Source organism: Hyaena hyaena, unplaced genomic scaffold (assembly GCF_003009895.1).
Source record: "Hyaena hyaena isolate Hyena2069 unplaced genomic scaffold, ASM300989v1 scaffold_140, whole genome shotgun sequence".
Lineage (NCBI taxonomy): Eukaryota > Metazoa > Chordata > Mammalia > Carnivora > Hyaenidae > Hyaena > Hyaena hyaena.
This window is the reverse complement of record NW_024080772.1, coordinates 360,316-383,836: the sequence shown is the minus strand read 5'-3', so window position 1 is coordinate 383,836 and position 23,521 is coordinate 360,316. Positions and strand designations below refer to the sequence as shown.

The window sequence follows — 23,521 nt, the reverse complement described above, 5'->3', positions numbered from 1 at the left end:
TTGATCTCAGCTCAAGTCTTAATCTCAGAGTTGTAAGTTCAAGTCCCGCATTGGGCTCCATGCTGTGCATGAAGCCTACTTAAAAATATATATAAATAAATTTTAAAAATAAAATACAATACAAATAGGGCCTGGCTCTGTATCTGATTATGAGGTATGTATAGACGGGAGGCTTTAGTAAACATCCCCTCTTTACTGAGACAAGTTTGGACATGTGGCTTTAAACCTCTGTGTTGAACCAGTGATCTATGTGTAATTATATAATTTTCTTATTTGAAATTATGACAGGCAGGCTTGCAACAAAATTAAAATTAAAAACTCTTTATCCAAATCACCATCAAAAGCAATATTCTTACTCATTAATCTTATGTTTGGTTCAATTTCTTCAACAAACCTGGCGTCCTATAATGAGCTACCACATGTGAGGCACGTTTCATACCCAACACTGATTGGTTGCCAAGGAGACTTCCACTGCCACTCTGGGCAAACTCATGTTTTCTTTCTCCCTTTCTGCTAAAAGGAGGGGAACTCATGGTGTAGGATCAAGGGCAAGATGCTGGGAGAGTAAAGTATAGATCCAGCCTAATAAGAGATTTGGAGTGGATTGTTAAGTTCTCTGTTTCATCCATCAGCAGCAAAAGTACTTAAGTTCAAACACTGAATGTGGAAGCTTTAGGCTTGCAGAGATACCAGTATCCAAGAACAGTCCATATCCTTCCTTGCATAAATCCAAGGGAAAGGCCAGGGGAATTGGCATCTACCTGCCAAGTCAAGAGTCTCCTATCCCTGGCTTCATCTGAGTCAAATTTCCCTATAAGAGAAATTGCTACTCTGAACAAAACTGTCCTTTATGGTAGCCCCCAGTCAGAGGTGAGGATAGTTCCTTCACAGAGTTCCAAAAGTTTGGACTTCTAGAAACTATTTGTTGTTTCTCTTCCAGTACTGTGCCATTGATTCTTGCATAAAATTCTGGAATGCTGGCTCTTCGCGGCTTTCCTCTGTAACTGCAAGAAAAAAAGAAGATCAATTCTTTCTAGCTTTCCCATTAGACAGGTGGATTAGGGCTGCTGTCACCAGTCCAGCAGAGATAGAACTCTGTTTTTAATAAACTAAGTGTTCACTAATCCCAAAGAGGAAATATCTCCCAGAAGCATGCTCTATTTATCACGTTGCCCAAAAGTACAATTTCTTTGATCTGTAAATGGGGAGAATACCTCACTCATAAAGTAGCTAGAATGAGGTCCCATTCCTAGGTATTTTAAACCAAGAGGAATACATACAACAGCTTTATTAATAATAGCAAATCTGGAAATAACCCAAAAGTCAATCAGCTAATGAGTGTATAAACAAATTGTGGTATGGCCACATAATGGAATATTATTCAGCAATAAAAGAACATATTTCTGATACATGGATGGATCCCAAAAGCATTACACTGACTGAAAAAAGTCAAATGCAGAAAGCTATTAAATACTATGATTCCAATTATACAACACTCTAGAAAAAACAAAATTATACGAAAAGAAATCAGATTACTGATTGCCAAAAAGTAAGTGTGCAGGAAGGGGACTGAATAAAAACAAGCATAAGGAACTTTTGGGGGTGATGGAAGTGTTCTGTATGTTAACTATGCTGTTACAAGTGCACACATATTTGTTAGAACTCATCAAATCATACACTTAAAAAGGTTGGACTTTACTGTTTGTAAATTATACTTCAATAAGTCTGAGTCAATAAGGAACACTGGATGGTAAAGAGGTTTGCTCTTGGTCATAGATTTGACTTCAAAGGGTTGTTTCAAGAAACAGATTCTGTTCACAGTCCATAAAACTATACCAGGTGGAACCCTTTTGGGTTTCTAGAGCCATTCCATCCTCAGTGTTACAGTCCCTTCTAACTGGTTTCAGTCTGCTGAGGCCTCTGTATATTCTTTGTTTTCCCCCGTGTAGTTTTTTTTTTCTTTAATGTTTTTTATTTATTTCTGAGAGAGAGAGTGAGAGAGACAGCATGAGCAGGGGAGGATCAGAGAGAGAGGGAGACACAGAAACTGAAGCAGGCTCCAGGCTCTGAGCTGGCTGTCAGCACAGAGCCCGACGCGGGGCTCGAACCCACAAACTGTGAGATCATGACCTGAGCCGAAGTCGGGACGCTTAACCGACTGAGCCACCCAGGCGCCCCAGTCTTTTTTTTTTAAGTTTATTTATTTATTTTAAGAAAAAGGGGAGAGCGCGCACACATACACATGAGTGGGGGAAGGGCAGAGAAGGAGAGAAAGAATTTCAAGCAGGACCATTGCTGTCAACATAGAGCCTGAAGTAGGGCTCAATCTCGCAAACATGAAATCATGACCTGAGCTGAAATCAAGAGGCAGACCCTTAACTGACTGCGCCACCCAGGCACCCATTCCTCATGTATTCTTAAAACAATAATTACAACCAAAAATCCTGGATTCCTCAGAGTTACAACCTAAAGATGAGGAGACATGAGATTAATAAATAAAGCCTAAAATGAGCTTAATATTAACTACCTATTCAGCAGAAAGGCCAGGAACTCTCAATATGTGGAACTCCTTCCTGCTGCTATTTCCAGTGCCATCTCTTCTGTCACCGGCTGCATATATAAGGTCTCTCTCAATAACAAGACACTCCTGAACAAACAACGTGAGGATAAGCAGCTGTTCTCTTTTCATGGGCCACCTCTCACCTCTGTGGTCAATGTCATCAGTATCACTGTCTGCTTCCTCATCCTCTTCATCCAACGTTCCCCGAGTCAGGATCAAGTCAGAAGGGTCAAGCACAGGAGATAAGCTGTCTACAGAGAAAACACCTATCAGTAGCATGTAATGAACCTGTGCCTCCTCAAAAGGGTGATTTTCAATCCGTAAGTAACTAGGATTATATATTGTCAGGATGAAACTTGTCATGATAAATATAAATGCAGAATCTTACCTCTTCTAAATGTATTATTGATAGCACTTAACATTTCTATAGTTTTGTTCACACAATGTTTTCATGATCCCAGGAACCCAAAAGGTGTTATTTTTAAGCTCAAGAAAATAATTCTCCAATTGTTTGTCCTGACAATAACATCATTCCTTTTTACTAGCTTATAGCTTAGAAGAGACTATAGTTTTTCCTACAAAGACTAAAGATATTTGAGCAGATGCAGTGTGCTGGAGAGTCAGGGTGAAAGTGTAGAACACTAAGGAAATTTAAGTCCAGCGGGTCTAAAGAGAGTAGAGGGTGAAATGACACAGTAAAGGAGCTAGGATATCATTCAAGAAAAAGAGGGAGGGAGGAAAACGGAAAATCGAATATATTATTAGAGGCAAATTCCCTACTCAGGGAAACCGAATAAGGGCTAAGTGCCAATCATCAGGAAAAAGTCCAAGTAATTCCTGTGAGGGGATTCAGCCTGCGAGGGTTGGGCTCTGTAAGAACCTAAAATCATGCCAAGTACCCTAGAGCCACGGGAGGACAGGACCACTCTCTTCAGGAGCCTGGTCTGAAAGAACTCAGCTGGAACATAAAAGCGGCCAACAGCAGCAACATCAAGGGACAAAAATCCCAACGGGGCTGTGGCCCTGAAAAAGGATGACAACACGGTATGCTAACAGTCAATGCTTCATTCTGTGCCCAAAATTACACTTGTAATTTTCCCAAATAACTTATTGAAAGTCCCAACCTTTAACAGGTATAGGAATAAGGAAGACCTTTTGCAGCAGATTTAATCAACATTTGTTGATTCACATATTCATGAGTGATTCCAAAGGAGCACAGCACAAAAATGTATGTTGCTAAAGTATGCAACAAGGATGGCCGGGCAAGTTCACTTAACTGGTAAAACCTCGCCAGTTTCCTGGTAAACCTAGCATTTCCTCCTCCAAGTGGCTTTGTTCTCTACTAAAGATACAGCAGTAGCTTTTGTGAATAGAACTACTTTCTTTTATTTATTTTTTTTTTTTAATTTTTTTTAATGTTTTATTTATTTCTAGCAGAGAGAGAGAGGCAGCGGGAGCAGGGGAGGGTCAGAGAGAGAGGGAGTCACAGACTGAAACAGGCTCCAGGCTCTGAGCTGGCAGTCAGCACAGAGCCCGACGCGGGGCTCGAACCCACGAACCGTGAGATCGTGACCTAAGCGAAAGTCGGACGCTTAACCGACTGAGCCACCCAGGCGCCCCAGAACTACTTTCTTTTAAATGCCAGTCCAGGGGCACCTGGGTGGCTCAGTTGGTTAGGCACCCTACTTCGGCTCAGGTCGTGATCTCACAGTCCGTGGGTCCAAGCCCCACGTAGGGCTCTGTGCTGATAGCTCAGAGCCTGGAGACTGCTTCGAATTCTGACTCCCTCTCTCTCTCTGCCTCTCCCCTGATCACACTCTGTCTCTCTCGCTCGCTCTCTCAAAAATAAACATTAAAAAAATAAATAAATACATAAACGCCAGTCCAGTCCACACCCAAAAGTGTGCGTGGGTGGGGGTGCATATATACTATTTATGAGCACCAACCTAGAAACCCCTAAGAATCAACGACAAAATTAATTCAAAATATAAAAAATTCAATGAAGTAGTAAAGACTAACATATAGAAATCAGAAGCCTTCATTTACATAAACATAACCACTTGGAAGATATAATGGTTCAGAAAATCCCATTTTCAACACTAACAAAGAAGATAAAATCCTTGGAAAATTTTAACAAGAACTATGCAAAAACCACATGAGGAAAACACTCCTGAAAAATCAAATTACATTTGACAAAAATAAACATATTCCTTGTTCTCGGACAGGGAAACTCAACATGACAGTTGTCAATTTGCCTATATAAATGAACATAATGCAATATCAATAAAAACCAAAGAGCTCTTTTAGCAAGCTAAATAAGTTGATGCTAAAGTTCACGTAGAAAAGCAAACATATAAGAATAGCCAGGCAAACACTACAAAGGAAAATCTGAGAAGGGACTAATCCTAAAACATTCTATAAAGGCTCTAAATAATTATAACAATGTAGTAATGACACAGACAATCCAGAAGAATAAAATAGGAGGTCCAGAAACATACCCAAGTACACATGGAACTTCAGTATATGATATAGGGGCACCTCAAATTGCTGAGACAAAGGCAGACTTTTTAAGAAACAGTGTGGGTATAACTGTTTATGAAAAAGATAACACAGAGCTATTCTTCAAAACCCACAGAGCTATACTTCACACCATATCCAGGAATAAACTCTAAATGGATCAGGGATCTAAATGTAGACAATGAGGGGCACCTGGGTGGCTCAGTGGGTCAAGCATACAACTTTGGCTCAGGTCATGATCTCACAGCTCATGAGTTCAGCCCCCATGTCAGGCTCTGTGCTGACAGCTCAGAACCTGAAGCCTGCTCCAGATTGTGTGTGTGTCTCTCTCTCTGTCCCTTCTCTGCTCATGCTCTCTTTCTCAAAAACAAACATTAAAAAAAAAAATTTAACATAGACTGTGAAACCATACAAGTACTACAATAAAACATGAGTGAATTCCTCTCTTAACACAAGATGAGTAAGGGATCCCCAATTATGACACAAAATCCAGACGCAGTAAACTATATCAAAATAAAACAAAAACTTTCCCTTGGCAAAATAACACCATGAACAAAGTCAAAAAACAACTGATAAGGGGCACCTGGGTGGCTCAGTCAGTTGAGCATCTGACTTCAGCTCAAGTCATGATCTCACTGTCCATGAGTTTGAGCCCCGCATCGGGCTCACTGCTGTCAGCCAGAGCCTACTGTATCCTCTGTCCCCTCTCTGTGCCCCTGCCCATCTCATGAGCCTTACTGTCTCTCTCAAAAACAAATAAACATTAAAAAAAAAAAAAAAAACCTGACAAACAGGAAGAAAATATTTCCAACATGTATCACAGAAAAATGGATATTATCCCTATTACATTAACGAATACTAAAATCAGTGGGCAAACATGTGAACATGAAAAGGATATTCATATGGTCTCAAAGCATCTCCTGACAAAATACTTATTATAAAGGGAAAAATAACTTTACAATGAAAAAACCTGGCAGACACCACTTTAAGCCAAGTAATCAAAATCAACATCACCAATAATGGGACAAATCTACACTGTGTCTTCCAGATGTCATGCACAGGGAAAACACAACTTCACTTCTGTGAAGTTCTGCCAAAAATGAGCCACCTGCAATAAACACTGAGGGAACATCAGACAAACCCAAACTGAGCAACATTCTATAAAATATCTGCCCCATACACTTCAGAATTATCACTGCTATGAAATACAAAGAATGACTAAGGAGCTATTCCAGATTAAAGAACAAGAGACAGGACAGCTAACTGCAATGCAGATCCAGGATTTTCTCCTGCTACACAGGGCAAATGGCTTCATCTAAATAAGGACTACACATTAGCCAACAGTATCAGGGTTAGTCTCCTAATTTTTAGTAACTACAATGAAATTATATTGCCAAGAAATATACACTGAAGTATTCAAGGACAATATTCAAGAGTAAATCCATAACTTATTCTTAAATGATTCTGAAGAAAGGAATATGTATAATGCATAATTATTTTGTTTACAAATAAATTTATATGCTTATATAAAATATAATGTCATACATATTGAGAAAGAAAGAAAGAATAAAGTAAATGTAGTAGAACATTAACATTTTTGGAATCTGGTTGAATGGTATATAGTAATTCCTATACTAGCCACAGTTTTTCTGTTAATCTGAAATGAGGCCAAAATAAACAGAAAAAAAAAAGAGGGGGTTAGAGAACGAAAAGTATTTAAGAAAATAAAGATATCAGGTATCTTGCCACCAAAGTAAAGCAAAAACAAAAACCACCTAAAGAAGATTCAAAGTGATAGAGTTATATATACAACTTTCAGGAGTTTATCTTTCTGAATCATTTTGTGTATATATATATATATATATATATATATATATACACACACACACACAAAGTAAATGTGGTATAATAGATCAATCGACCTATCTAAAACACCACATTATCTTTATGCTTTTCTCCTTCTCTCTCTTAAACGTAAGTATCTTCTGCTCAGTGGAAATAAGCATTATCCTGCTTTTAGTTCCTAACACCAAGAGACCCTCCAATACCGTTGGCAGTCCCTGTGTCCAAGGCTACGGAGCCCATATCTTTCCGAAGGCGTTCCAGTTGTTCTTTCTGCTGCTGGCTCTGTGCACTAGCCTGTACATACAGAGAAAAATATCCTATTAAAAAAGGAGCCCTGAGTTAGATGCCAGATTTCTAACAGGAGATGACTAAGTACACAAATACTAAAGGCTATTTAGACATTGAGGCAGGTAAGAGATGGCTGATATGGGGACAGAAACACTAATAAGCAGCGTGGGCCAGATGAGCAAAAGTTCAGACTGAACGGCTCTGCAGACTCATTTAGAGGTTTCAGAAATAGGACACAAAAACACATCAAAAGAACCCTCAAGTAGACCTAGCAGTGATAAGGGGCCAGTGCAGCCAAAGGGGGCAGGCCAAGTGCTTATTTGGAATAAAAACTGTGAACCACCTCTTTTGTCTTAAAATTCAATAGCCAGCCTTTAAATGAGCCTTGGAGAAGTAGGGTAGGACCTAAGAAGTGCTTAGCAAATATAACAGGAAAAATCATATCTTTAAAAAAAATTTTTTTTTTTTTTTTTTTTATGTTTTATTTCTAGGAGAGAGAGAGAGACAGTGTGAGCAGGGGAGGGTCAGAGAGAGAGGGAGTCACAGATTGAAACAGGCTCCAGGCTCTGAGCTGGCAGTCAGCACAGAGCCCGACGCGGGGCTCGAACCCACGAACCGCGAGATCATGACCTAAGTGAAAGTCGGACACTTAACCGACTAAGCCACCCAGGCGCCCCTCTTTAAAAAAATTTTTAAATGTTTTATTTATTTTTGAGAGAGAGACACACACAGAGTGAGAACAGGGGAGGGCCAGAGAGAGAGGGAGACACAGAATCCAAAGCAGGCTCCAGGCTCTGAGCTGTCAGCACAGAGCCCAACACAGGGCTCGAACCCACAAAATTATGAGATCATGCCCTGAGCCGAAGTCAGACGCTTAACCAACTAAGCTACCCAGCCACCCCCAGATTTTTAAAACTTCAAATAAAGAGAAGAAAAATAATTAAGGGGCCCTTCTGCATCTAGACAGCACACATACACATTTACTAATTTAAAATAACAAATATCTGAAACATACTCTGATAGCCAAAACAAAAGCATTTATGGCAAGAGAATTATTAGTGCGTGGTTTGAAGTTATTATTATTTTTTTTTTTTTTAGTGGCCCAAAATACACAAACAGCCTCCTCTCTTACCAGTGATTTCTTCAGACGTTCATATTCAGGACGATACTCCCTGGAAAGAGAAAACACTTTCTTAATTCTTTTGCTTAATAATCTGTCCTATCTGCCCCCAGATCATTTCTATTTTCCTATTTTCCTATTATTTACCATAATAGTAATAACAACCATTAATCATGAAGTATACATGCTATGTATCAGCAAGTATGCTAGGTGCCTCAGATGTATTTTCACAAATAATCCTCACAGCAACCTTAACAATAAATGCTAGTATCCCTAATCTACACATGATGAAAACTTGCTAAGGCTACTCATTTACTAAATGGAGGAAATAAAAATCCAACCCATGCCTATCTGACTCTAAAATCTATGTTAATTTTTTTTTAAATAAGCTCTACACCCAAGGGGGTGGAGGGGCCTTGAACTCATAACCCAGAGATTAAGACTCACATGTTCTACTGAGCCAGCCAGATGCCCCTCCAAAGTCTATGTTCTTAATCCAGTGTCAGCTACTGTTGCAAACAGGCCAAATCAAGTCCACAGCCTATTTATGCAAATAAAGCTTTACTGGATCACAGCCCTACCCATTCGTTTACAAATTGTCTATGGACACCTTTGCCCTACAGTGACAGTTGAGCAGTTGCAACCAAGATTATATGTCCCACAAAGCCTAAAATATTTACTATCTGGCTTTTTACAAAGAAGTCTGATGACTCTTGCTCTTAATCTTTCAATACAGTGAAGGTTTTATACTCCTATTTTTAAAAAGTTAATGGGTCTTGTTATCCCTAAGTGTACACGTACAGATCCAATACATACAACACACGGTAAACAGAATCCCTACACTATGAAAACCAAAATGCTTTGCCCAATAAAACTGCTATCATATCAGATGTGCGTTGCTAAGAATGTCATCTACAGGATTTTCCTTTATCCTTACCTTTCATATTCTTCTGCAGCACTGGTGACTTGCATGAAGAGTTCGTCTAAGCCTGTACCCACAACAGCAGACACACCCACCACCTGCCAAAAGCATCACTAATGTCACTGAGGAAACAAGTGTATATTTTTAAATGGTGAAAAGGTCATAAAATCTTCACAAAAGAAGTTTAGATAAGTAAAAAAATCTCTGACAAGGAGTGAAGCTAAAACAAAGCAAAACAGCATGCATATTCAAAAACCATGGAAATAAGTCTATGGAAGAGTGGACTGGAAAAGAAAGAATTAGCGGGAACAGTAGGAAGACTTCTCATCTATTTCTTGTCAATTTCAACCACTGTTTGTTCTCTAGAAATATTAGTATCTCAATGCCTTTGCTTGGGCAATTACCATATTGTTTTGCCAAGCCTACTCACTCTTGCATATATAAAGCTTACCCTTCCTTCAAAGCACATCTCTAATGCTGTATCTTCCAAAATCCCTCATTTCAAGAGTAATCTGCCCCTCACCTCTAACCTTTTAAGGTCCTTAACACAATATATCATGTTTCAGTTGTGTGTGTAGCGTTCTCTTCAAACTAGACCATAAACTCTGAAGGCAGGGTCTTTACCTTATCTTTTTTCTTAAAAAATCTCTACAACAAATATGGGGCTCAAACTCATGACCCTAAAATTAAGAGTCATATGCTCTACCAAATGAGCCAATCTCACTTATTAATCTTTAAAACCATCAGTTTTCAGTAATACTTTTAATGCTTTTTTTATGAAGGTAATGAATTTCCTTTCTAAGATAAGTTCTAAGATGGGTTAAGAGGCTGTCTGAAGGGACTGTCAGTATAAGCAGAAGAGAAAGTTTACCCTAAGTGAGCTGTAAAACTCATCTAACACCAGGCTCATTGAACGAGTGAGGTTACTGACGTATGTAGTCTCTTGATTCAAGGCATCTTGGAAAGACTCAAAATCTTGCATCCACTCCACTGCAAAGCTGTGATCAATGATGTCAGTCTGTACCAGAAAGAAGTCAACTATCAGCAACCAGAGACAAGTTCAGACATCAAACAATGCCAAAAAATCTTAATTAAACGGTAACAACAGAAACAATCATTCATATAGTTCCTTTCTGTTTCCCCCATTTGTTCCTCCACTACAACAAATCACAAAGAGCCAAAACTGTTGTAAATAATTAAATGAAGATAGGTATTCTCTTAGTGGACGCAGACCCTCCACTATCCGCTGCCAACTGACCATGGTCACAGTGGATGCCAGCACATTCTAAGCTCTGAAGTGATGTGGTCTTTTGAATCCTAGCCATCAACCCTTACAACAGGGAAGTTTAGTATCTGTTTAATTGCTACTTCTACTGCCACGTGCACAGTCAAATTCTGAGGGATAACATATACTATGGTTGAGGGGCTACTCTATCTGGCTTAAAACTACTTTGATGACAGTCAGTGATAAATAATCATATATTCATATCTGACTGAATCTTCTTCCTAGAAGTGCTCATGACTTTGTTTCAGTTAAGTCTGAATCTATTCTCCAGTATGTGAAAATCCTTCTCACCTACCCAAACCTTCTATTAACACAAGGTTCTGATGAAAAAGAATCAAAAGGAAGGATCCACTTACTTTATTCATAACCACAATGAAAGGCAGCTTGGTTTTATACAAGATACTGAAAATCAAACATCAAAACATTATTAGTAAATGCACTTAAGTTCCTGCTTGCCTGGTGTCAGCCTGTTGGAACAGAGTAAAGAGGAGGAGGCTGGGTACAGACTCTACATACAGGTATCCATTCTTACACAGCACTCACATTATCCTCTCCCAAGAGGAAAAACCATCACCACAATCAAGCAATCACCACACACACTTTCTTGGAGTAATAATGCTTTAATACTGCTCTTGGGTTTTGTAATTTTTTTTTAATCTGGTTGTTTGTTTTTACCAAACAATTGTCTTTTAAACAATAAATATGAAAACAAAAAATGCTGTCATCTGATTTTTATTTGGATTAGGATTTCTTGTATCTAACTAGAAGGGACATCCCTAGTCATATTAGGAGGCACGAATGCTGGCAGTGGCTTCTGTGGACCCCCAAAATCAAACTCTCTCAGATTTAATAATGGTTGACCTTGCTCCCATCTCTAATGTACTTACATACCCAAGTGAGGCAGGTCCTTCTGCCCCTAATGACACCATTCCTGAGGCAAACTTGTCCTTTTTGGAATTATAGATAAATCTCTTTGTTCATGATCCCTCATATTATAATTTAATTCTACCTGTCATGACACAGAAAAGGAGCACTTACACTATTCTATCTAGATTTCTTTCATTCAATTGGGAGCAACTACCAAAAGGTTGATACTTGTACCACCTGTTTCTGTAACAAGCAAGGGAGGAAAGTAAGTTGCTCATACAGAATGCCAACACATATGCCTCTTTTCCCTTCTAATCTCTCCCCAACTCATAACCACTAAACTGAGGGGCAAATTTGAATGAGCACAAATCCAGGTTGGTAAGCATTCAAATAAAAAAAAAGAGGGCTTATACCTTGATATAATACCATGCCTACAATAATCAATTACCTGCAGGCATAGAGCATATTGGACATGAAGGTCACTGGGTTGGTACTTCTTGATGTGTCCATGACGTAAATGACAACTGTTGGAAATGAAGATGCCTAAAGCCACAAAATAACCACATCCTTAGTCAAAGGGCTCATAAACTATCCCCAAACTCTCCCCATCTTCCTTAGCAAGGGACAGCTATTTAAAGCAGGGTGTACAGAGCTTCCATGACTCCCTCCCACATAAGGCCCCCAGCAATAAAGAGATGCTTAACCAGTGCAGTTCCCTAGTTACTCTAAGTAAGGAGTCCTAGAATACTCACCAGGGCCTCAGTGATGATTGCCCCAGAAGCTGACCATGTAAACACCTCAATCTGTCCAGGTGTGTCAATCAAGACATATCTGTGTCAAGAAAAACTGTTAAAGGCAGGCATCCGGGGGGCTCAGTCAGTTAGGCATCCAGCTTTGGATTTCGGCTCCAGTCATGATCTCATCATTTATGAGATCGAGCCCCATGTAGGGGCCTGCTCTGACAGTGCAGAGCCTGCTTGGGTGTCTCTCTCCCACTCTCTCTGCACCTCTCCCTGCTCACTCTCTCTCTCTCTCTCAATAAATAAACATTTAAAATTAATTAATAATTTATTTTTTAAAAAGACCACTAAAGAAGTATCACACTTGTGTAATGCTGAAAGAGATTCCATCACACAAAACACTGAATATCTGATCATCCATGACTAGAATAACCCAATAAAGTCATTATTTTTTTTTACCTCTAGTACAATCCCATTTTTGTAAAAACACCTTATCCTTCCATCCTTCTATATATATATGCATGGAAACATGTGGAACGATAGTCACTAAGAGTAATGACAATCTATGTAATATTATGTAATAATATATTGTACATTACATATTATGTAATAATATACATTACACATTATTCAATAAATTACAAAACAATATTACAAAATAATATATAATAGAATAATAATGATGATGGTTACTTCCAGTTGGAATCAGGGTGATAGTTTTATCTTTTAAATATTATGTGTAGTTTGAATTCTCTATAATGAGCACATAGCTTTTTTTAACAGAAATAATGAATCTTTTTTTTTAAAGTGAACCTATCATGATCTAATGAAAGTTAAATGTAGATACTAACAGAATTGTTATATTCTCTCCGAATCATGTAAATTATTTTCATTTAAACAAGGGTTAGAAAGGTGTTTCAGAGACCTTAATGCCAACAAGTATGGTCTCCCAAGAGAAGGCAGGGAGACAACTGAATTTAGAAAAAGTCTCAAAATGTCTCCTAGGAAGCTGTGGGCTTATATGACAGTGATCGGTGGTAGCATACTATTAAATTCAGCTCTTTGCTATATAGCATCCTAATGATTTTTTTGTCCACTCTTTTTCTTCATTTCTAATGGTTTTAGATCAACCTATATATACTCTTTCAGAGCCTGATGGTATCCTGAAAATCTAGAGACATGTCAACTACAAAGTAATAAATAGAAACTGAAATCACTTACTTAGACATGTTCTGGGCCTTCTCAATAAATTTCATGACCTAAAAGAGAAAGATGCCAATTATAACAAATAATCACAAAATTTTCAACACAAAAATCACAGGGCTCTCTCCAGGGAGGCCTGCCTTTTAGGCACTATCAACTATTGAATCTCTGTGTTCTCAATATTAGGACACCAACTAATGAATTCAACGAACTGAAGAAACACAGCCACATCAGCAGCACTGCAACCCCCTGGAGAGTAGTACAAGGTCCTGAGAAGCTGAAGACAATCTGTCACTGTCAGGTCATATCGCTTGGTACTTGGTAAAATGTCAATAGCCTGTCTCATGGAGTGATATCAGGGTATAAAATTAGTAACTACAAAAGACTCTTATAGAAGTACATAAAGAAAAAACTAAACAATGACAATTATTTGTCACACGTAAAAAGCTCATTATCTTTCCATTCCATGCCCACCAGCCCATCCCACTCCCCAACCCTCCACTCCAGCCTCAAGGTAATGCTCCAAAGCATGATTAAGAAAAGAACCTAAGTCTCTTGATTTTTGTCTTACTGGCTGTCTCAAATGTTAAATGTGAAGTGTATCACAACATTGATCATCCTGTCATCACCCACTTCTCTGTCTACCAAAACACTTACTTATTTTCTATATGCATATGCAGGCTTATTGCTCTTCTTTCCCCAGTGTGAATAAGCTACGGCATTTTTAAGTCACAGGTTTTTACACAGCCATGTCTATAAAAGTAGAAACAGACATACCTGATCAAATCTGGTAGCAAAGAGATTGAGTGAAGTCACTATACCACCATTGGGGCCAAGCCCATACCTGGACACTAAGTTGAGGATTTAAATTACTTACAGATCAATTTAGATGATGAAGTTCATACTCCGGATATCATTCCCACAAACAGCATTATAACTTAGTGTTCGATGAATGGACACTGAGAGCTAATCTATGACTAGTATATACCACACAACTTTACCCTCACAAGCAAATATTCATTATCAACATCTTCCTCATCCATTTGTCATTTTAGAGATGGCTAGGCAAAATGAAGAAGTGACCAAAACGTGGCACGCCTGGACGGCTCAGTCACTTAAGTGTCCATGAGCTCACAGTTCTTGAGTTTGGGCTCTCTGCTGACAGTGCAGAACCTGCTGAAATCCTCTGTCTCCCTCTCTGCCCCTCCCCTGCTTGCACTCTCTCAAAAATAAACAAACATTAAAACTAAATTAATAAAGTGACCAAAATGTATCAGAAGCATCAGGCAGTGACAGCCTAATGGCATTAGCCATTAAGACCATCTATATCACACTCCTTGCTCTGATCCTCACTGGTCAAGCAACCTGACTATAATTTGTTAACCCACCTATACCTGCCTCCGCTCAAAGTACCCATTTCACACAGCAATGTACTAAGACTTGATCCTACTACATAAACCTACTCATTTCTGAGTTTCCCAGTCGGAGGGGTTAGTCGCCTCTGAGGCAATATTACTTTGTGGAACCCAGGCACAGCACCAGCTAGCCTCACACTCTGTGCTCTCCACTTACCACAGCCTGTAACTCTAAGAAAGTGGTAAGAAAACTGGAATCACAAGCTGAAATAGTTATTTCTAATCACCTAGAATACCTTTCCTCACATTCATCTTTCCCTCCTCCTAATTAAATTACTTTAAAACGAGGAGTCTGGGTGGCTCAGTCAGTTAAGCGTCTGACTCTTGATTTCAACTCAGGTCATGATCTCACAGTTTGCGGGTTCAAGCCCTAGGTCGAGCTCCAAGCCTGCTGAGAATTCTCTCTCTCTCTCTCTCTCTCTCTCTGCCCTTTCCCTGCTTGCATGTGAGCATGTATGCTCTCTCTCAAAATAAATAAATAAACTAAAAAAAAAAATCCTTTAAAAAATTACTTTAGGGGCGCCTGGGTGCCTTAGTCGGTTAAGCGTCCGACTTTCGCTTAGGTCATGATCTCGCAGTTCGTGGGTTCGAGCCCCACGTCAGGCTCTGTGCTGACTGCCAGCTCAGAGCCTGGAGCCTGTTTCAGTCTGTGACTCCCTCTCTCTCTGACCCTCCCCTGCTCACGCTGTCTCTCTCTCTCCTAGAAATAAATAAAAACATTAAAAAAAAATTACTTTAAAGCAATTAAACGCTTTTGCTAGTACTGTTTTACATAGAAATGTAAACACACTCACTCAAAGCCACAAAATATAGACAGTAACTATCCAGGGATGAGTCAACACAGTAAGCAAACGCAGAAAAGGATACTGTTTCATGACTTCTTTATACTTGACAGTGTCACGAATATCTGGGAGGGAAAAAAAGAATTCACTGGAATTTAACACATAAGAAACAGTAAGTTTGAGACTGACCACCTATAATAGCCTCAACCAATAGGGCTCTCATGTCATCTCTGCCTCCTTTGAGGAGAAAAAGTAAATTTCTCTCTTGGTATCTCAGTTACTTTTCATATCTGTTTTTTAAATTTTTAAGCTAAGGTCAAGGAACTATGATAGGGAAAAAAGCAAGATTGTGAGAGAACAGAAAGGCAGAAGGTGTCCTGCAAGTACCTTCTCTACCAGCAAGAAGCTGAAGCAGGTTTTCAGCCTCCTCTTGTCTGCGTTCTCTTCTACTAAGTCCTCCTGCTTCACACTGCTTTCCTTCCTTACAAAGGATAACTGGCAAGCGGCGCCTGGGTGGCTCAGTCAGTTAAGCGACTGACTTCGGCTCAAGTCACGATCTCACGGTTCATGAGTTCAAGCCCACATCCGGCTCTGTGCTGACAGCTCAGAGCCTGGAGCCTGCTTTAGATTCTGTGTCTCCCTTTCTCTCTGTCCCTCCGCTTCTCTCTCTCTCTCTCTCTCAAATAAAAAAAAAAAAAAAAAAAGATAATTGGCAAGTCACCCATGAAAAATGTAAGCCAGGGAGCTCGGAAATTAAGGTAGACATGGTCTGAGATAAGGAAAAAAGTTTTGTACAACTAAAATACTTTATCAGTGACCATATGCATAGAAAAAAAGAGCTAAAAAAAATATGAAATTGTTGAATCACTATATTGTACACCTGAAACTAATATAACATATTTTAACTATACTGGAATTAAAAGTTTAAAAAAAAAAAAAAAAGAGAGAGAGAGAGAGAATAAGGGACCTAAATTAAGAAAAAGTTTATTTCTTACTGCCTACTAGTAACAGGGTAATGCAGACATGATTTTTCAAAGGCAAAATTAACGCATCCTGTAATGTCTAACTAAACCTATCTATCAGCCTATAGACCCCACCAAATATTAGAATTCCATCTTTTTTAAAATTTAAGTATAATTGACATAGAGTATCTAAGTTTCAGGTTTACATCATAATTAGATATTTTTACATATTTCAAAATGATCTCCACAATAAGTCCAGTTACCATCTGTCACCATACAAAGTTATTATATTATGGTATATATTATATCCCCATGACTACGTAACTGGACATTTGTACCTCTTAATCCTCTTCACCTATTTCACTCACCTCCTAACTCCTCTCCATTCTGGTAACCAAGAGCTTGTTTCCTGTATCTGTGAGTCTGTTGCTGCCTTGTTTTGTTTGTTCCTTTGTTTTGCTTTTTTAGATTCCACATATAAGTGAAATCATAAGGCATTTGTCTTTCTCTGTCTTGATTTACCTCACTTAACATAACACCCTCTAGATCCATCCATGTTGTCACAAATGGTAAGATCTCATTCTATTTTATGGTTGAGTCATTTTCCATGGTATATATATGCTATATCTTGTTGATCCATTCATCTGTCAACAGATAGAAGTCCATCCTTTAAGTGAGAAGATGTCAGTTTTTTCCCCAACTCTTTCCAAAATGATCTCTGCTTCTTAAACAAGGTTTTCCTTTATTAGTATAACTGGAGTACCAGCAGCTTAACAAGGAGGGAGAAGATTAGCACAGTGACAGCCTAGAAATCAGGAGACCCACAGATCGCATCAAGAATTATGACTCTGATATGTCTGCATGTATAGGAGGATTAGGAGGAACTTAACGGAGGACCATGGGGGAGAAGAAGGGGAAAAGTAGTTGGGGAGAGGGAGGGAGGCAAATCATGAGAGACTCTTGAATGCTGAGAACAAACTGAGGGCTGATGGGGGTGGGGGGAAGGGGGGAGATGGGCACTTGTTGGGATGAGCACTGGGTGTTATATGGAAACCAACTTGACAATAAACTATTTAAAAAAAAAAAAAAGAGGGGCGCCTGGGTGGCTTAGTCGGTTAAGCATCCGACTTTCGCTTAGGTCATGATCTTGCGGTTCGTGGGTTCGAGCCCCGCGTCGGGCTCTGTGCTGACTGCCAGCTCAGAGCCTAGAGCCTGTTTCAGTGTCTGTGTCTCCCTCTCTCTCTGATCCTCCCCTGCTCATGCTGTCTCTCTCTCTCTCCTAGAAAAAAATAAAAAAAAAAAAAAAAAAAAAAAGAATTATGACACTGAATCATATCTACTCTTTAGCCACAGACTCCTCTGAAGCCTCATGATAATTGGAAACCCCCCTCCAAAATAATGCATATATATACATATTCCCATGTAATGCTGGGAGAGGAAGAAAGGTTCCTATAGATCAGTAAGTGAACTACCACACAAGAACCCTTACACTCTAAACTTTTGAGAAAAGAAACTAAATAAAACAGGTTTATGTTTTAGAGCCTACTGAAGGTCTTATGATCTGGAAGGGAGAGGGCTGACTTTATCATTTCACTATCCCAAGTAACAACAGTCGGACACCCTAGGGTCAGAAAGGGGGGAGAGATAACAGTGAAAAGGAAGCATATTTAGTTAGGGAAAGGAGCAAATAAAAAACTGTGATTAAGGGAGAAGACTTGTTTAGAGATTCTAGCAAATTCACGTAAAATGAAAGTAGACAGTTTTGAAAAATGAAAACATTGAAGACTGGCAAGCTGGAAGCTTGCCATTTTCTGAGGGACTTCACACAGTTCTGGTACAGTCTACTCACCAATATTGGCAGGAAAGGGCACTTCATGTACAGCTGGGTCCAGATTAATCACATAGGGTGGAGAGCCTTGGCTATGCAGATGTCCGGTAAGCCTCTGCAGAGGTATGGGGAGAGGGACGTAGTGAAACAAAGAGGGAATTATAGGGGCCAAGAGAGAACTTCCATTCCCTTATCAATCATACCTGAAGGCTTCTGCACTTACTTTTCTCAGTACCTTAAGTATTTGCCCTCAATATCCACCTCCAACATTCAATTCAGATGAAATGCTACCTTTTCCTTATCACCCACCTAACACAGCCTCCCCCTACTCTCGATCACTTATCTGCTTGAGTTGTGTGGGTTTTTTTCTAGCACTCCCATTAAAACATTAGCTCCAAAAAGCGGAGAACCATGTAATGTCAATTTCTCTGTGTCCTCAGTGGTTGAAACATGACAGCTGTGCAAGAAATAATTCTTTAACAATCTACACCAAAAGCCCGTGGCCTGACACTGTATTAGTAGCCAGTTACTCGTAAGACTGTCTTCGAGGAGCTGGCAACTTTGTCGGTAAAACAATTCCAGAACGTGGTTAAGTTACCAAACACGAACTGAGAGTGCGCAAGAGAGAGCCCTAGCCCTAATTAAACCAGACTAGAGTCCGAAAAGGCCAGCCTAGGAAGGAACCGGAGTTGCTGGCGAGTTCTCGAAAGCCACACGCGAGTCCCTTCCAACTCCCCTGAGTCCTTCCTCCCGTTCTCCCAGGCCTTTCGCCTGCCACCTCGCGCGCGCACCTACTACGCCCGCGCCCTCTACGTTACCTGTACAAAAGTGGTTTTCCCAGATCCCGCCATTCCCAACACCAACAGACACACCGGGGGCCGAGGAGCCCCGGAAGCCCGCGACTCAGCTTCGCCTACGGACTCCGCCATCTTTCTCCTGGCTCCGCCCACTCTACCATAGAGCCGCTGCGTGCCTAGAAAGGCTTCTGTGACGCAAGAGGCCGAGATAGAGGGTAGAGCTCAACCAGCGCGAAAGGGAGAGGCGATGGGGTGGACCGGGCGTGTGCGATTTCTTGCCTCCCAACTAGGCTGGCAACCAATTTGGGCCAGTAGAGGGGACACCAGGGGCTGGGAGGATGGTTGGAGGTGGCCAAGAAAAGAGGCACTCGCCGTTGTTGGGGAGGGCCTAAGAGCAGAGTACTTGCGCCCAAGGCGACCCGAGATGAGGTCCCCACAGCGCTGCCCCCAGAGTTCGAAAATGAAGAAAGTGCGTTTCTCTTTAGCCCCCCAAGAAACGGGGAACAGAGCCGCCAGGGAACCGGCAGCTAGGACTTATTCGGCAGCCCGCGAGGTTCAGCCGATCCAGGCTGGACCGGCCAGGGCTGGGGTGAGGTGCGACCCGCGGGGTTGCTGGGCAGCGCCAAGACACAAGGAGCACAGAACGGAGAAACTGAGAAAACCTTCCGCAAGGGGACGCCATTTCCGCGTGGCGCAGCACCGTGACACTAGCGCTCTCTCCTTGACAGGGAGCCTGTGTGAACAATACGAGGACCTTGGAGATGAACCCTTGGATTCCCAGAGCAAGTAGGTACTGAAGGGGCGCTTCCTTCGACGGAAGTGTCCATGAAACCAGAAAGGTGGTGGAAAAGCCTGGAAATCAGTTACTCCCGACCACCCCCAAATGTGCCTGTGGCCCTTTGCAGCTGCTGTAGTGTTCAGTAACTCCCAAGATTGGGTTTCACACCCACGCTCTGCCCCTTGCCGACGGTGTAAATCGTACCCATGTCATTGAAATTCTCCGAACCGGTTTTCTCTTTAAAATGGAAGTAACACTGGAGCGCCTGGGTGGCTTAGTCGGTTAAGCGTCCGACTTTCGCTTAGGTCATGATCTCGCGGATCGTGGGTTCGAGCCCCGCGTCGGGCTCTGCGCTGACTGCCAGCTCAGAGCCTGGAGCCTGTTTCAGTCTGTGACTCCCTCTCTCTCTGACCCTCCCCTGCTCACGCTGTCTCTCTCTCTCTCTCTCTCTCTTCTAGAAATAAATAAAACGTTAAAAAAAAATTTAAATGGAAGTAACACCACACAGGATTGTAGTGACTGTATTAAATTGTAAACTACACTCATTTACCTTTACCGTTAACTTTATCCCTCGTGCTATGCATAGTGTTAGGAACATAATAGGTACTCAAGAATAGTTTCTTGTATGAATTCAGGTACAATTGTGCGTTTTGTGTTTCCTGAATTTTCATTAAGAATTGATAGGAGAATGCCTCACTTGTTCTTTCTTCAGGTTTGCCAAGGAATCTGAGAGTTCCACTGACCTGTATCTTAATTTCCTAAATGCAATTTTCGAGCGACAGACGCTAACAAAGTCAGAGACGAAGTTTAAAGAAAAGGCAATGAGGGAGCTGAGGAAGCTGAACAGCCGAGCAAAACAAGCTCAAATGCGGCAAGAATCACTAATGCAGGAAACCAAAGAGCTATACAATGAAAAGTTACTTGTCCAAACTGAAAACCAGTTCTTTCTGGACTACCTAAACAACGAAACTGAGAAGTATAGAAGACAGCCTGAAGAGCTATGGAACCAGTATTTACAAAAAAGGGAAGAGCTTGCACAAAGGAGACAAGAATTAGCCTCCAAATATGCAAAACAAACCTCAGGGTATAAAGAGGAGCTCTTGCAGAAGGAAAACCTCCAATCCAATTTAAAACAGCAGTTGCAGGCACTCAGGGGTGTTTCCCTAGTAAAGGAGAAACAGGAGAGAGAAATGCAGGTATTAGAGGACAAGAAAAAGGAAGCCCAAGCTGAGATAGATGCAAAGAAATGGGAAATACAGGTCCAGTTGGTCCAGGAAAAAGCATTACTGGACAAACAGCTGAGTGAGTCAGACCGGAAGCAGTTGGGAAAGAGGAAAAGACAGGAGCTCGTAAGGAGGGCCCATGCCTTGCAGTCGGAAGCAAGGCAGTATACTTTTGAGTTCTACCGTGACGTCAGGAGAGAGAACCGGCAGTTAAAGAAGGAATTAGAGCAGCAGGCCCAGCAGTGCCAGGAGCTGCAGGCCACTAAGGGCCAGCTCATAAATCAGAAGCAGCACCTGCAGCAAGAACAGTGGTACGTGGAGTCCTTAGTCCGGGGGAGGAACCGACTGCAGAAAAGGCATAACCCGTGCCCAGGATTGGATGCTCCAGAGGTGCTCCATAACACCTCTCCTAAGTACCAAATCAAGTATTAATCCAAAGCACTTCCCAAAATAACCGATTATATAAGCACTGGAGCAAGAATTCTCACGTGCTGTATAAACCTGGTTCCAAAGGCTTTGGGATCTCAGACTGCTATGGTAAAACACCCATCGTGATGTGTTAGTGTGAAAGATTAGGTGCTTTTCTTCCAGCAGTACTGCTGGATATTTAGGTTTTCCTTTAATTGATCTTGTTGATAACCAGGATGTTCCTCAAATCTCCAGATAACCCAATACCATTTCCTAAACACCTGTACTTCAAACTAGCTCAAGGAAACCACCTTGAGGAAATGAAAACAGTTGTGTGACTTATTTCATCTAGCTAAACTAGATTTCTTTATGTAAAAAACACCTTTAAGAACAATTTCAGATTGACTTTATGTAGTGCCTTCTGCTCTGTAAACCAATTATCCTGCCTCTTGACCAGCTCCACACAAAGGCAAAGTGTTTTTTAAAGCTCTTTTTCAAGTTCACACCAGTGGCCAGGCACGTCCTTCTCTAGTTTTGTCAAGAGTGAAAAAGTAATCTTACTAAACTGCAAGTTCGGGAAGAGTTAGGAAGAAAAGAAAGCACTAGGCAGGAGGATCTTTTGTCTGATGCTCCACCCCTCAACTGAGTAAATTGAGAAAGGAAGAGCAGAAAGGGGATGAATATTTGGTCAACGCCTACTTTTGACAATCTTCTGTAAAGAAATGCCTCTAGCATTAATGAGGTGACTGAATGCCTCTGCTTGTTTTAGGAAAATATATCAAAAAAGTGTTAAAATATTTGGACTTTTTTAAAGAGTCTTGTGCCATCTATTTCCCTAACATTCTAAATTCTAAGATAACAAGATCGTTTAATGTTAAATATAATAAGTACTTCAGTTTTAGGTCACTTAACTACATTTTCTAACTGTGCACTTGATAGAACATGAAATGCCTTTTGTAATTAATATGTGCCTTATATTTCTGTCTATTTAGAAGAACTGGAAATAAGATTTTTAATTAGTATAGACGTTTAGTTTTTAAAAAATTTTTGCACTAAAAAAATGTAATAAAAATTGTTTGCACTTATGACATATTGATGATTAGACTAGTCATTTATTTGAATGCTAAATCCTAGTACAGGAATATAACCCCATGTTTTAACATCACTCTTCTATGGGGAAATGTAATCCAACTTTGTGTTCCAGAAATTGCCAGTGATAAGAAACTACAAATAATTTTCATGAATTTTGTTTTATTCCTATGTAAAATGAATCTTTAAAATTGATTAAAAATTTTTTTCTCCCTCAATGCCTTTTACTTCTAGCTTTAACAGTTTTGTTAAATGTGTATTTTGTTATTAAAAATAAAATATAATGGGGGCGCCTGGGTGGCTTAGTCGGTTAAGCATCCGACTTTCGCTTAAGTCATGATCTCGCGGTTCATGGGTTCGAGCCCCGCGTCGGGCTCTGTGCTGACTGCCAGCTCAGAGCCTGGAGCCTGTTTCAGTCTGTGACTCCCTCTCTTTCTGACCCTCCCCTGCTCACGCTGTCTCTCTCTCTCTCTCTCCTAGAAATAAATAAAACATTAAAAAAAAATTTTTAATAAAATATAATGTATCTGTTGATTTTTTATTTTTCCAATGTAACATTTCTACTCCATCACTCCTGCTTCTGCAACTCATTCTTACAAGTGTGCACATAAGAAAACCACAATTTCAATGCAGAGGAGTAAAATTTTAGGTAGTATGCAGGTTCCTCAACCTGAATACTTAAGTTCTTAAGCTGAAAATACAGAAAGACTGAACTTGAAATGGTAACCAAGACAAACTTGAAGCCCTATTTTCTGTGGATGCAAAAAAGCATGGGAAAATATATACTAAACCTGATAAGGAGTTGGTAAGTAGGAGTAATCTACAATCTTATTCTGCTTTTAATCTCCCTCCTGCCTTTACTGTAACTGCCATCTCCTATGTTTATTTTTAA

General features: G+C 40.3%; 2 protein-coding genes across 2 annotated transcripts; one reads left to right on the top strand and one right to left on the bottom strand.

The window, feature by feature from the left end:
* Positions 1–305: 305 nt before the first annotated feature.
* GPN1 (GPN-loop GTPase 1) lies at positions 306–19,269 on the bottom strand. The gene is made up of 14 exons (XM_039238510.1): positions 19,153–19,269; positions 18,356–18,449; positions 15,630–15,669; positions 14,125–14,191; positions 13,366–13,403; positions 12,157–12,235; positions 11,853–11,947; positions 10,894–10,939; positions 10,124–10,270; positions 9,268–9,350; positions 8,343–8,382; positions 7,126–7,216; positions 2,704–2,811; positions 306–1,004 (listed from the first exon to the last, which is right to left on the bottom strand). The coding sequence occupies exons 1-14, from the start codon at positions 19,261–19,263 to the stop codon at positions 919–921; spliced, it is 1,125 nt and encodes a 374-aa protein (XP_039094441.1). The 5' UTR covers positions 19,264–19,269; the 3' UTR covers positions 306–918.
* An 88-nt stretch (positions 19,270–19,357) lies between these two features.
* CCDC121 (coiled-coil domain containing 121) lies at positions 19,358–22,847 on the top strand. Its single transcript, XM_039238417.1, has 2 exons — positions 19,358–19,917; positions 20,622–22,847. The coding sequence occupies exons 1-2, from the start codon at positions 19,379–19,381 to the stop codon at positions 21,562–21,564; spliced, it is 1,482 nt and encodes a 493-aa protein (XP_039094348.1). The 5' UTR covers positions 19,358–19,378; the 3' UTR covers positions 21,565–22,847.
* Positions 22,848–23,521: the final 674 nt, after the last annotated feature.